The sequence below is a fragment of the Octopus bimaculoides genome, chromosome 6, assembly GCF_001194135.2.
Source record: "Octopus bimaculoides isolate UCB-OBI-ISO-001 chromosome 6, ASM119413v2, whole genome shotgun sequence".
Classification (NCBI taxonomy): Eukaryota; Metazoa; Mollusca; class Cephalopoda; order Octopoda; family Octopodidae; genus Octopus; species Octopus bimaculoides.
In genome coordinates, this window is record NC_068986.1 from 91,753,150 (window position 1) to 91,767,594 (window position 14,445).

At 34.2% G+C, this 14,445-nt stretch overlaps 1 protein-coding gene across 9 annotated transcripts in view; it reads right to left on the reverse strand.

The window, feature by feature from the left end:
* Window positions 1-3,147: 3,147 nt before the first annotated feature.
* Window positions 3,148-14,445, reverse strand: part of LOC106873676 (tubulin polyglutamylase TTLL5) — a 152,629-nt gene continuing 141,331 nt past the window's right edge. For all 9 annotated transcript variants that reach the window (XM_014921137.2, XM_014921136.2, XM_052968971.1 and 6 more), the window contains 2 exons: window positions 12,961-13,798; window positions 3,148-9,575 (listed from right to left, as the gene is read on the reverse strand). In XM_014921137.2, coding sequence (XP_014776623.1) covers window positions 9,485-9,575; window positions 12,961-13,798 — 929 coding nt within the window. In that variant the 3' untranslated portion in view covers window positions 3,148-9,484. The remainder of the gene's footprint in view (window positions 9,576-12,960; window positions 13,799-14,445) is intronic.

Consider the following 14,445-nt stretch of genomic DNA (forward strand, 5'->3'; position numbering starts at 1 on the left):
TTGTTGTAAATGAATGTTATTGTCCTACAAGTAGTATTACTTGTTTACAATATTTTGTTGAAAACATGTCTGACCATGAGGTAATATTACTTTGCTTGGAAACAGGTGAGAGTTGGCAACAAGAAAGGCATCTGGCCATAGAAAGTCTGCCTCAATAAACTCCATCCAACTCATGCCAGCACAGAAAAGTTGACATTACAATGATGATGATGACACTATGTAAAGTGATTGATGATAGGAAGGGCATCTATCTACAAAAAAACAAAACAAAAAAAAAATGCCTAAGAGAACAAATACAACAGCAAAGTTGTCCAGTTTTCTCTGTTACTGTGCGTGAGATAACACTGCACTGCATAAGTGACAAAATGTAACACCTGTCCAACCCATGTCAGAATGGAAAGAGTTAAAAAAAAAAAAAAAAACCAGCAGAGAAATGATAATGGTATCACATGAATATAAATTGATTGTATCAGCACAAACAAGAGATAGATAGATAGATAGATAAAGAGAGAGAGAGAGAAAAAGAGCTTTGCAATTAATATTTGCAAACAGTGTATGTATAGTTTTTAGTGCATTGGTACAAAACCATCCAAGGTTGACTTACATTTCTATTTCTCCATGAGAAGTAAAACAATTATCGAATTCATTATATTATTCTTTACTAGTTTGGATAGGATGACTTTTATGCTGGTGATTTATTTATCTGACAGCTGGATACTCTTGTCATCACTAACCAGTCAACTGGAACTTGTTTAACTGGACATATATTGATCTCACCAATCAGTGGGTGGGTTGCAAAGGTCATAAGCACTGCCACTCCTCAAACTTATATAAAAAAAAAAATGATTAGGTGAGAAAAACAGAATTACAAACATTGCTTAATTATTCAACACAGAGATTGCAACAGCAAGTTTTGAACTCACTAGTCTGATTGATTTAATTTTCATTCATCCATGTTTACATCTACCTTCCATGTTGGCATGGGTTGGATGAGTTGTACTCTTTGCTCAAAAGCAGAATCTCTTTCTTATCAGAAGAGTTATAAGAGTTCTTTGAATTCTTTCCACCCTGTTTTGACTAAGGCTACATCTATAATACAAACTCAAAGATACACATGCTTTAAACAGGTATCATTTCTTTTTTCTTATTCTATTATGAGAAAGGGTTCACTTGAAAGGTTAACATATGTCTTAGCCTTTTTCTTTCTTTGATGTACAATTCATTGTGCACAACCTTTTATGTTAATTTTTTTTTGTTTTACATTTTACCTACAACCTTTAGAATTTTTACCTCCCTGTTGTAACCTCTCACATTGTCCAACTGTTTATCTCTTATTCCCTTCATTTCATTTATGTTACTTTACACATCTACTTATAAATGCATATGCATGTGCGTGACCGGTAGCTACTAAAGTTTTTTTTCATTCTCTCGCTGTTTATTTTCTTGTGTTCCTTTCTGCTGAAGTGTAGGCTTGAAACGTAAAAGACTTTCTCACCTTCCCAAGCATTAAACTAATATACCTGTTAGTTGTTACACACCAGTCTTCATCTTTTGTAAATTCCAACTATATATATACATACACACAATCATATACTTTCGCAACTGTGATGGCTGTCCCAGAGGTTATGATAGAAGTCATTTGTCTATAATGCTATAGATTAGGATTGAGCCTGAAAACATGCAAATGTCTTAAATGCACGACTATCCTGATTCAATGTGTGCAACAAAGTAAAGAAAAAAAAAGAATAGAATTGTTTACATGTTCATTCAGTTGCAACACCGTTACATGGATGATTAAACTTAGTATCCACAGAAACCAAATTTATTTTAATGCCTACATTATAAATAGCGAAGATGATAAGCTGACAGAAACATTAGTACATTGGAGAAAATATTCAGCAGCATTTTCTCCAATTCTTTGCGTTTCAAGTTCAAATCCCACCAAAGTCAACTTTTATCTTTCATTTGTTCAAGGTTAAAATAAAGTACTAGTAAAGAACTGGGGCTGATGTAATTGACTAGCTTGGCTATCCTCAAAATTGTTAGCCTTAAGCCCTATGCCATGTATTGATTTTCATATGGATGATAGACTTTTTAAAAATATTTTTTGTGACCCATCGTTTTGATAGCAAATCTAGAAACAATGCAAAATGTATGGAAATAGAAATAATTAAAAAAAGGGTAACATGATCTTGATGTGAAGAGCACAATTTTTGAATATTTGATGCTTCTTATATTTCATCTATCATTCTTAAACTTCTTCATCGCAGTTTCTTTAAGTCTGTCAGAGTTGAAAATCTAACTTCCCAAGTGCATGTAGTAGAAAGCAGTAGAAGAATTTTCTGGACTTTCACAGTCATATTGAGATGCTTCTGTAAAACTTCTCAATTCTAACAAAAAGTTTGTTGGGGGTTAAATCTGATCCAATCATTTTCTTGCATTTGGATATTTAGGAAGTAACCATGTACTTTTTCTTCAAGAAATGTTAAATGACCAAAGAACTAATATTGCATTTTATGTTGCACTCAGTGGTTTGAAGAAACATTTGAAAATTTACTGCTTTTGCTTTTCTTTTCAAGCCCATTATTTTGTCCCTCATCACCCAAAACTTAACAAGTAATTTCAAGATATTTGTTTCCTTCCCTTGCATGCAGGCGTTTATTTTATTTTAATGTTCATAGATGTCAGAGGTGCACCAATTTTGTGTGCCAAAACTTGAATTAAATAAAATTCAGTTTGCTGATTTTCTCTGAAAAGTTATTTTTCTCAATTCATACATGATGAAACGAATCACTTTAGAGCTTACGAGGTTTTGAAACTTCGTCTCTTCAAAACTATGAGCAAATAACTGATATAAATTGTCTCACATAACTATTGGTTTCAAATCTCGGTACAAGAATAGCTATTTTGGAGGAGGGGGCAAGTGGATTACATCAACCTTGGTGCTCAGTTGGCACTTATTTTCTCAACCCCAAAAGGAAAGTCAACCTTAGCAGAATTTGAACTCAGAATGCAAAGACAGAAGAAATGCTAAGCATTTTGTCTGATGTGCTAACAATTTTGCCAGCTTACTGCCTTAATATTAAGCTCACTAATACACACACACATATATATATATGTATGAATACACATGTATAACAGACATCACTTTGTTAAACTAAATTTTATTCACGTTATTGTTTCAATGCACAAAATGATGTTCTTAAATAGTTTCTTACATTAACACAAGGTTACAAGTTACAAAAGAGGGATAAAGTCAAATGAAACAACTTCCAATAAATTTTGCGTAGCAATTTTATTGACCCTAAAGGCAAAGCTAGCCTCAGAAATATTTCAAGTCAGAATATAAAGATCAATTTTTTTTTTTTTTTCTTCCTGAGATTCACTGATTTTACCAAGTGTTGCATTCTGGTTCCCTGTAACTCTTTAAATATTTAGTAATAATCCACAATATGAGGGAGGAGATATGAAAATTTTGGTCCATCTTGGTGAGATTATTAATCTGTGGCAAAGACATGATCCAATGTGTTATACTGGTTAAGGACACACACACACACACACACACACACACACACACTTTTTGTTAGTTTACGATGCTACTGTCGGATTCATGCAAAAACATGGCAATTATCAAGTGTCCTACTTAAAAATGTAGGTAGTCCGTCTTCATTCTGGATAAGGCATTGCAAAATCTTCACAAGAAATCAATGGTAGGATTGTAAATACAGAAACAAGGAATATATTTATCTCAAATATAATGTTGTTCACTCATCCTTACTCTTCATCACCATTGTGTATATATGATTACCTTTAAACCAAATACACAAATATAATCATTACATTCAACAAAGTCAGAACAACTTTACAATTTGAGAAGGAGAGAAATTGGAAGTTGTGAAATCCATTGCTTTCTAAAGGAAAGGAGTCAAATAGTTGAAAATGAGAAGGAGAAATTAAATTATTGTCCTGTTTTTCAAAGGAGCTTACAAATTGGTCAACAGTAAAGCATAAATATAACAACAGACATTCATATATACGCATGTGTATATAAATACACACACACACACACATATATATATATAAATATACATACAATATATAAAAAAACCCAAACACACATCATCATGTTATGAACCCAACTTATGTTATAAAAATGGAGGGAATAAAAAAAAAAAATCAATAAAAACCTTTAGAAAAAGGCATCTTCGCACCTCACTTGCAACAAATTCAACATTTTCAATATGAAAAATTTAGACAGCAGAAGTATTTGGGGGTACCATCTTACAGTAGACTGTCTTTCTTTCTTTCTTATACTGGACAGCAACTCTCAATTTCTTTTCTTATTTAACCACACCCATCATTGCATTTTTAACAACAGTTCATAATCATCCTTAATACTTTTTTTTTTTATATAGTGAACCATACAGAAATTCCATTTTTCTTTTTATTAAACCACACCCAAATTTTATATTTACATACTTTGGACCATGCCCATATTTTATATTTTCAAACATTGGACCACACCCATAATTTACATTGGACCACACCCATAATTTACATTGGACCACACCCATAATTTACATTGGACCACAATTGAATTTTATATTTTCTAAGAGCCATAAACATTTTCCCACATCTATGAACCATGCTTATACTATGTGTTCTAACTGTAGACCAGACCTATTATATCCATTCTTATAGTGGACCACACCCATTATTATTATTATTATTATTATTATTATTATTCCTATTTACATTTGAAAAAAATACTTTATCCCTTAATATAAAGGTGATATTAACAAATGTTTGCTAGTAGAACAGATTTGATTGCATGAACAATATTGCATACGAGTACATTAATGCAATAATTCTCATAGAAGGATGAGTGAAAGAGGATAGACTAATTGCCATGTCTAATAAGATTAAGACGCTTTAAACCTTTTGCGTTAGCCCAACGAGGTGAAAGAAGAGTTATATGGAATTCATCTATTTTGCCGTCTCATAAATAAAAAGTAAAGGGAGGCAAAAAAACAAACAAATAAAAAAAATTTCTCAAATATTTCTTAGTTGGGGTGGTATTTGTTGAGAACTACTTATAGTTGCACGAGTATATATGTGGACATGTGTACGTGTGTATACGTATGTATTGTAGTATATTGTATGCAAACTACTACTTTTCAACTAAGTACTCCTATAAAGCACAGAACGTGTTTTACAATGCCTACATCTGTACATAGAATTTAGGGGGTGGTGTAACTTCTTGTTTCTGTGAGATCCTTTAATTCCTTTAGATTAGATATTTCATTTTATTCGTTCTGAAATATTTTATAAATTATTTACAGATTACAGTCAGGTACAATCATGTATATGTTTTCATATATGGTGAATTGTGAATCTGCTTTAATTTGGTCTTGTGTTTTTTACCAATTTCTTAAAAGAAATTTTCAAAAGCATCTGCCATTTGAATTGTTTTCTTGTTGGAGATTTCTTTAAAATGAATTTTTTCCCCCTCCAGATTACATATGCTACAGTTTCATGTCATATTAATGTATAGCTTGATCATTCAACAATCATTCCTTTGGATGCCCAATGTAATTCCACTGTCTTTTCATTTCCAAATACAGTTGGATAGTTTGCTGGCATTCTTCTTCAGAAGGAAGAAGTTTGTTTGAAAATAGCAATATATGAATCTGTCATTCACCATGCATAAAGACTTTTGTGGAGATGTCCTTCATGAAATAATTGCCTTGGCATTGTGGTAGAAACCAAGAAAATGAATCTTTGCAGCTGACTTCCTTGTAAATGTCATTTTATGTTTAATGTCCAATATAATTTCAATTTTGTTTCTACCAAATAATTTTCTAGAATAGCAGTTGATTGAGAAACGTTGATTACCAAACTTTTAGGCATTTTAAATGATGTGTAGTGAAAAAGGAAAGAAGGTTAACTAAATGATTTTTCAGTATCTTTTCTTGTTAGTGGATGGCAGAAAAGTAGAGACTAATGGATTTACAATATGTCTGATTATTGCTTGTATGTTATTATATTAACAGATAACTATATTGAACATATCTTTATCTGACAATGTTAGAAACTTCTATTAATGTTTTTGACAAAGCTTTTGAGAACTACATGCAAGTGGTTGGAATTTTTGTTACTGTATACAAACTCTTCATTTTGTTTCTCATAATATAATTTGTGCTTATCAGTAAGTTGATTGTAATATCTAAGTCAACCTATTCATATTTGTGGGTATTGTTTTTTAAGGGAAAAATTGTTGATTAATTCTTAAGTATTTGTCTACTTCATGGCTATCCAGAAGCTGAGGGCTATATCTAGTTATGAACATTTTAGGTCTATCAAGGATGTAAAGACCAACAAAATATGTATCATCACTGTTTTAATGGCGACTTTTCCATGCTTGCATAGATTGAGCAAAATTTGGTAAGGCAGATTTTCTATGGCCAGAGATATCTTTCTTATCACCAACCCTCTCTGTTTCCAAGTAAAATAATATATTTCCATGACCAGACATGTTTTCATGGAAGACTGGAAATGAAGGTGACATTCGTTTACAACTACCATGCAATGTCAAGGCAAAATATCAGAAATACAACACATACATATAAATATGACAAGCTTCTTTCATTTTCTGCCTACCAAATCAGCCCACTAGGCTTTGCGACTATAGTAGCTGACACTTGCTCAAAGTGTCATATAGTGGGACTGAACCTGAAACCATGAGGTTGGGAAGCAAATGTCTTATAACAAAGCCATACTGCACCTATATATAACTTTCTTTGTAAAAATGTAGATATTTGAGTTGGTAGTGATTAAAACAAAGTTTTTATTAAATATACATGCACACAGAGTGTGTGTGTGCGTGCGCGCGCACGTACGCACACAGTTGTTTGTTTGCTTAATGTCCATTTTTCTGTACTAGCATGGTTGTTTGAGACAGAATTTTATGTCTGCATGCAGTTTCTGTTATCAAACCTTAACTATTTCCAAGTAAAGAAATTTTTTTAATTCTAAAAATCTGTATAGGCAGAGGTGTAGCCATGTCATTAAGATGACTTTCCAACAAGATGTTATTGTGTTCATTCCCACTGCATGACATCTTGGGCAAATGTCTTCTATAGCCTCAAGCCAATTAAAGCTTTCTCAGTGGACCTGACAGACAAAAATTGAAAGAAACCGTGTGTGTGTGTGTGTGTGTGTACACAGATGCATGCGTGTGCATGCATGTTCACTTGTCTTGATATTATGTGATGATTGTAAATGGGCATCAGTGTCATACAAGTGATCATGTTATTTTTAGTCTTCCATGGAAAACATGTCTGGCCATGGGGAAATATCAACTTGCTTGGAAACAGGTCAGAGTTGTCAACAGAAAGAGCATCCAGCTGTAGAAAAACCATTACTCAAAGCCAGTCACCTGATGACATGCAGGTGCAAAGCCACTGCTGGATCATGTTTATATATATCATAGTATGATATGGAAAACTCAGCAATTAAGGGCTGTTACTAATGCACAGAAACAACTGTTGTGACTTGTGATTAAAACCTGTTCATTCTATATGAATTCTGCATACACTAATGGATTCTCACGTGTATATCCAGTAAATGGAGTAACCCCATGGTACAATGATATATGGTAGCCAGTATTTGTATAAGAGCTTTGAAACACACATGAGGTTGCTGCCCAGATGATATATGTAACTGGTTTACACTATTTGTGTTTTGTATATGTCAAAGCTACCGATTCGTTCTTTATTGCTTGAACTACAGGAACTACAATTAGTTACACCTTACATCTTCAGGTAAAATAACATACCATATTACGCCAATATTGTTAGGTAACTTTTCATATAGTTGGATGAGAATGTTTCGTGCTTACTTTGATTGAAAGCTAAGGACATATTTAGAATATATTTATGACATATCCATTATCTAATGGGATTTTGATAGATCTTTATGTATATACTTCAATTACAATAAATTTTGTTTTGCTTGTGTTATCATTGTTGCAGTTTTTCGTAAATGTTTGTGCATGTGTGTATGAATGCCTGTACGTTGTGAGTATGAATGTATGTGTGCGCGTATGCATGTCTGAATGTGTATTGTGTGCGTGTGCGTGTGTGTGTATGTGTGTGTATATATATATATATCTATATGTGTTATATTGAAACATTATTCCTGATAAACACCTTAAATACACCTTGAAAAATTTTCAAGTAAAGAAGCACCAGAATTTAAAATAAAATTAAAAAAAAAACCAAAAGCCTAAACACCAAAACATGTTACCCTCAACATCAAAAATACTTTAAAAATCAAAGGAGACCAAATATCAGAATCCTCCCCACTACCCGCTTTCATTAGAAATTCAACTTCTCAGTGACATGTCTGGATATCACAATATTTTGCCTTTTATTTGCTCATTTGGGAAAAGTTCATACTCACACTCTGGGATGTAACTCATAATTTTTTTTTTTTTTTTGCTGTGAATATTAGCATGTGACTTAGTGCAAAGACAACAGTAATATCAAATGACCAGGGAACTTGGAAGACAAGAGCAAGGGTTGCCAAGCATTATTAGTCTTATAAAAAGGTGTGTGTGTGTGTGTATATATATAAATACATACACTCACACTTGTACATGCATGCACGCGCACACACACACACACACACATGCATGTGTGTGTATGTATGTATATATATATATATATATATATATATATGAGTAGTACAAGTTTGTCAACTGAATTGATCTGAGATCAGGTTTTGAAACAAACAATTATATTATGATAGAGTCATCACAGATACTTAAAGCAGACATAACATTAGAATCACATTTGGTTTGTGGTTAGATTTTAACAAGAGGGAACAAAAGTGATTAATGGTACATTTGCATGTTAAATAGCATTCATGACTGTTTTGATTTTATATACATTCATACATATACAAGTAATATACATATGCGTATACACACACATGTATATGTATACACACATATATATACGCAAATATATATATGCACACACATATATATTCACTTACACACATGAACAAATATTAAATGGTACAAACTTGTTAATAATAAAGACCAAAAAAAAAAAAAAAAGAAATAACAATGCTATCTTTTGATGGTAATTAAATCACACAATGTCCAGTGACTGGACAAAGGTGCCATACAGGGACATTGCCGAAAATTGGTCATGCCTGGGCTTTATTAGCGCCAAGGAGTTTGTCCTTGTTTCTGTTCTCTATTTTATTCTTGAATTGTCATTTGCATAAGCCTGTCATTCCATTACACACATACATGTGTAGAAGAAGGTATATAATCACTCAATTGATAAGGGGGTAATACATCTGCTTAATAACAAGCTTGAGCAAAGATTATGGGTTTTTTTCTTCTTTGTTTCCTTCTGTAATCTTTCTTCTGAAAGCAGTCGTCTTTAAAATCTGATGGGATGTCAGAATGTTATAATGTAGAATGTCTGCAACTGATACATCTCACTTTCTGAACTTTTTGTTCACATTTCTTAGCGTTGTTGGACGGTACAATAGTACAACTGGAATATACAAGTGTATACATTAATATATATGGTAAGATATATATGTGTGTGTACATTGATACAAAACTAGAAGAAAGCATACTCAATATAGGAAAGATGGATAAGGAATCTTTTAGTGGGATTTAATTCAGTGGTCTAGTACCACTGATTTTATACTGACCGAATTAGCTGGTAATTAATTCAATGAAGTAGCACAAATGACATTCTGCTACGATAGGTGAGAATCTTGGTTATGATGGCAGAATGTGATTTGTGCAGGTTAACTGAATGATCTCTAGTTAATTCAGCCTGCATAAATACATTGGTACCAGGTTATTGAATTCCATTTAAGTATGTGTCTGTATACATACACTCACATATTTATATAGGTGTAAAGAACTGCCTGAGAAAGCTATTGAAAAATCAAGCCAGGTGGGCAGGCCACCTTCTTCAAATGTCTGACGCACAACTCCCCAAGAGACTGCTTTATAGTAAATTGGCAGAAGCAAAGTGCATGAAAGGTGGACAGGAAAAGCACTTCAAGGATTCTAAAGCCTCACTGAAGAGCTTTGAGATCAACCCCAACACCTGGGAAATGAAAGTGCAAGATGGCCCTGCCTAGCAAAGCTGCAGCAATTAAGGTGCCTATGAACAGAACGGGATTGCAGGGGCACAAAGAAAATGTGAACTGCACCAGTCCATAGTCAACTCCCTGCCTTCAGTCCCAACAGACCACAAGTGCAAAGACCTGCAAAGAACACAGACTAATCAGCAATAGTCAGGCACACCATGCCTCATCATCTTCTTCCATCTAGTGTCCTTGGTTGACAGTGGTCAACAATGACAAACTAATATTTATATTTGTATGTATTTAAATGTGCATGCGCGCACGCATGTGTGTATGTGTATGTATGTAGATGTAATGGACATTACATTGATATTACTTGTCTATTAATTCACAGGAAGTGTTTACGTTTTTAATGCTGTCGACACTGCTGGATTGAATGGGACTGCCCAGGTGTCAAAACCAATGTGATATCCGTTAAACAGCTAATGATGGGAATAAATGTTTGATATGCTTGTTGTCTAAATAATAATGAACTTATTATATACAGTGCTGAGGTGCATTACAACTCATCAGAAAAAGTAACCAAAACTGCATGAACAGAACATGCACAGGAAATAAACAGCGAAAATCTAAAGAAAAAAAAGAAACGGAGGTGGAGGCATCAGGTGTACAGTTGGTGAATTTCGGGAAGCATGAAAGTTTTGAAGGATATAATGTCTTAACAGCTAACAACTGATACAAGTAATTTATTCCATGCTTCAGCAATTCTGAGCATGAAAAAATTGTTTCTGAAAGCTTTTTGATTTTGTAAGCATGTCCACAAGTGTTAGACATATGGAATTCAAAAAAGTGCCCAAGGTTGTTGTTGGAAAGATGGTGGATAATCTTGTGGGTGTCTACCAAGTCAGTTGCCAAATGTTAGAGGTTTGTGTTCATGCCCAGATAAGCAAAACATTCAGAGTAAGGTAGATTCCTGTCGGTGAGTATTCATCTGGTTGCACATTTCTGAGCAGTTTCCAGGTGACTGTTGTACTGAGCAAGATAGGGGTTCCAGATTGGTGATGCAAACTAAGTGTGGATGTACCCTAGTCATATACAGCTTTAAATAGATAACTGGAGAGCAACTGAAAAGTTTTACTGAGTGATACTAAGAATCTTTTATATCTCATTGTTCTTCATTCTTTTAAGGTTGAACTTGTTAAAGGGTTTGTGGTGACTTGTTTCTTTGATTACATATATATCATCATCATCATCATCGTTTAACATCCGCTTTCCATGCTAGCATGGGTTGAACGATTTGACTGAGGACTGGCGAACCAGATGGCTGCACCAGGCTCCAATCTGATTTGGCAGAGTTTCTACAGCTGGATGCCCTTCCTAATACCAACCACTCGGAAGTGTAGTGGGTGCTTTTACGTGCCACTGGCACGAAGGCCAGTCAGGCAGTACTGGCAATGGCTACGCTCAAAATATATTGACATTGCATAATTGTTTTCATTGGTAATTTTATGCTAGAATGATAATTAAGGTCTCTAGTTTTATGTATATAAGTACATTTATATATGCATTAATACATACATATGTGTCTATATATATATACACATATATATATATATATATATATACATACATATAAAATATAAAAAGTATTTGTGTAAATAAGGTCTGCATGTTTTAATTAAAAGTTAGACTAGTATGTATGTATGTATATATATATATATATATATATATACATATATATATTCATTTAAAATACAGAGATGCCTGTAATGGGACATCTAACCCGCTAGAAATAGCAGCAAGACTACATACCACAAAAAGTAGGGATAATTTCGAAAGGGAATGAAAAATAAAAAAATTTACCAATCTATATTCTGTACCATGGTTTCAAGTCAATTTTAGTAAGATCTTACTAAAATTGACTTGAAACCATGGTACAGAATATAGATTGGTAAATGTTTTTATTTTTCATTCCCTTTCGAAATTATCCCTACTTTTTGTGGTATGTAGTCTTGCTGCTATTTCAAGCGGGTTAGATGTCCTATTACAGGCATCTCCGTATTTTAAATGAATAATACATAGTCTATTGACTGTTTTTTACCCTCGCTAGACCACTGGTGGTAAATAAAATTTCTAAAATTTTTTTGCTACCCTGTATTTTATTAATATATATAAAATCAAGACCTCATAAATAAGAATGGAGAATTATATATCTTCAAAAATTATAGTTTTATTATCTTAAACAATTCTGTATGTTCCCTATCATTCGATGTGGTTAGCCTGATCTGGATTATATTAGTGTGCCAAAAATATATCTCCCAGGATTCCAAATCCTATTCATTGCTAGTATGGAAAACTGGACATACATCAAACAATGAATTTTGACTTGGTTTCTATGGCTGGAAACCCTTCCTAACAGCAACCACCTTACAGAGTGAACTGTGTAACATGATGTGGTATAATGCCATGCAAGGGTCATGTGGAAGTATGGTGATGTGAAGTGATGATGTGTTAGTCTCAAATCAGTCCCAATGTAACAGGGCTTCCCACAAAACCTTCCAGCCTCAACTATACTGTATTTTTTTTTTTTTTTTTTTTTTGGAATAGTGTACTCCAGACTACATTATCCAATGTGTTCTTTGTTTTAAAAGATAGCAGGGTGTGATTTTGAGGAGAGATAGCTCATGGTGGGGATGGCTTGAAAGATGTAGAGTTCAGCTAAAAAGCTGGAAACATTTCTGTTAGGACTAATCAAAATTTTTTAAAGCTTAGAAGTAAGCTTTCACTTGGGATTGAGACCTTAACAGCTAAAAGCAAGAAATGAAACATACATACCTGTCAGCTTTATATAATTGACCAGGCACTCCTATTTTGAGGAAAGGGGATTTTGATTGCTGCATTTTAGGAGATACGGTAGGTAATGTTGGGTGGGTGCTTTTCCTTGCACGGATTACATTTTGTTTCAAGATCTTCGGCTTATGATTTTGCTTTTGGAAGAACTTGAATTCCAAATCTTCAGTGTCGCTAACATACTTTTTTGGGAAATCAGGCTTCTTCAGGCCTTGGTTAACTTTAACATCAGCATGAGGATCAACTACAGACCAATCAGAAGATCCTGAGGTGAGATCACTGGCTGAAGAGGCTGTTGAAGCAGACAGCTTCTGGTTTGGAATGAGCTGTTGCAAGGGGTCATCCTTATGACCATTTGAGACTGCCAAGTGCGGACAACTGCCAGTAAGTGATAAGCTGTGCTTTGTAAGGTGGTTATTGGCCAGCTGACAGCATAGTGCAGTCACTGTCTTTGGAGAATCTGATGGGCACTTGTTTAATGTAGGAGGCGATGGAGAATCAGGGGAAAGTCTGAGATGGCTTTTGCTTCGGTTACTGGAACTTGGTCGAGCACAAAAAACTTTAACAAAATTTAGGTTTTCTTCTGGAGTCTTCAAGTTCTGGTTGACACTTTGTGATGAGGAAGCAGAGTGTAAAAGTATGGGTGGCGTCTTGCACTTTCTGTCTAAACTTCTAGAGCGATTATGTATATTAAAGGCACCTGGCTTTGCATTAGAGACCTGAGAAAGGACTCTGCTACCTTCCTTTGCCGAGTACTGACGCAACTGTTGTTTTTTAGTCAAAGACTGGAGTGCTTCCTTGACAGTTTTTTCTTCATGGGTTTCTACAGAACAAAATATATAAAATATAAAAAAATACAGAGTAACATTTATAAAAAGTGACAAAAATATGAAAATAAAAATTAGAAAAAATAAAATTGGAAAAGAAAATGCATTAATTTATGCATTGAATGATATATTAATATACATAGAATAATTGTAGATTGTAGATAATATAACAAAGCACCATCGAAAAAGGAACAACAGTTGCTATTCACATTTCATGTGACTATTCACAGTTTATATATTGATAAAAAAATCATCATCAATAAGATTATGCATAAGTGAGATAGAAGCAGGCTTTGTTTTTATGGCAAAGCGGGTGACACATGAAATTTTTCGAGTGAGACCGTTGCCAGTGCCCCTGGACTGGCTCTTGTGCGGGGCCGTCGTAGGATTTTCGAGCGAGATCGTTGCCAGTGCCCCTGGACTGGCTCTTGTGCGGGTGACACATGAAATTTTTTGAGCGAGATCATTGCCAGTGCCCCTGAACTGGCTCTTGTGCGGGGCTGTCGTAGGATTTTCGAGTGAGATCGTTGCCAGTGCCTCTGGGCTCGCTCTTGTGCGGGTGACACATGAAATTTTTTGAGCGAGATCGTTGCCAGTGCCCCTGGACTGGCTCTTGTGTGGGTGACACATGAAATGCACCATT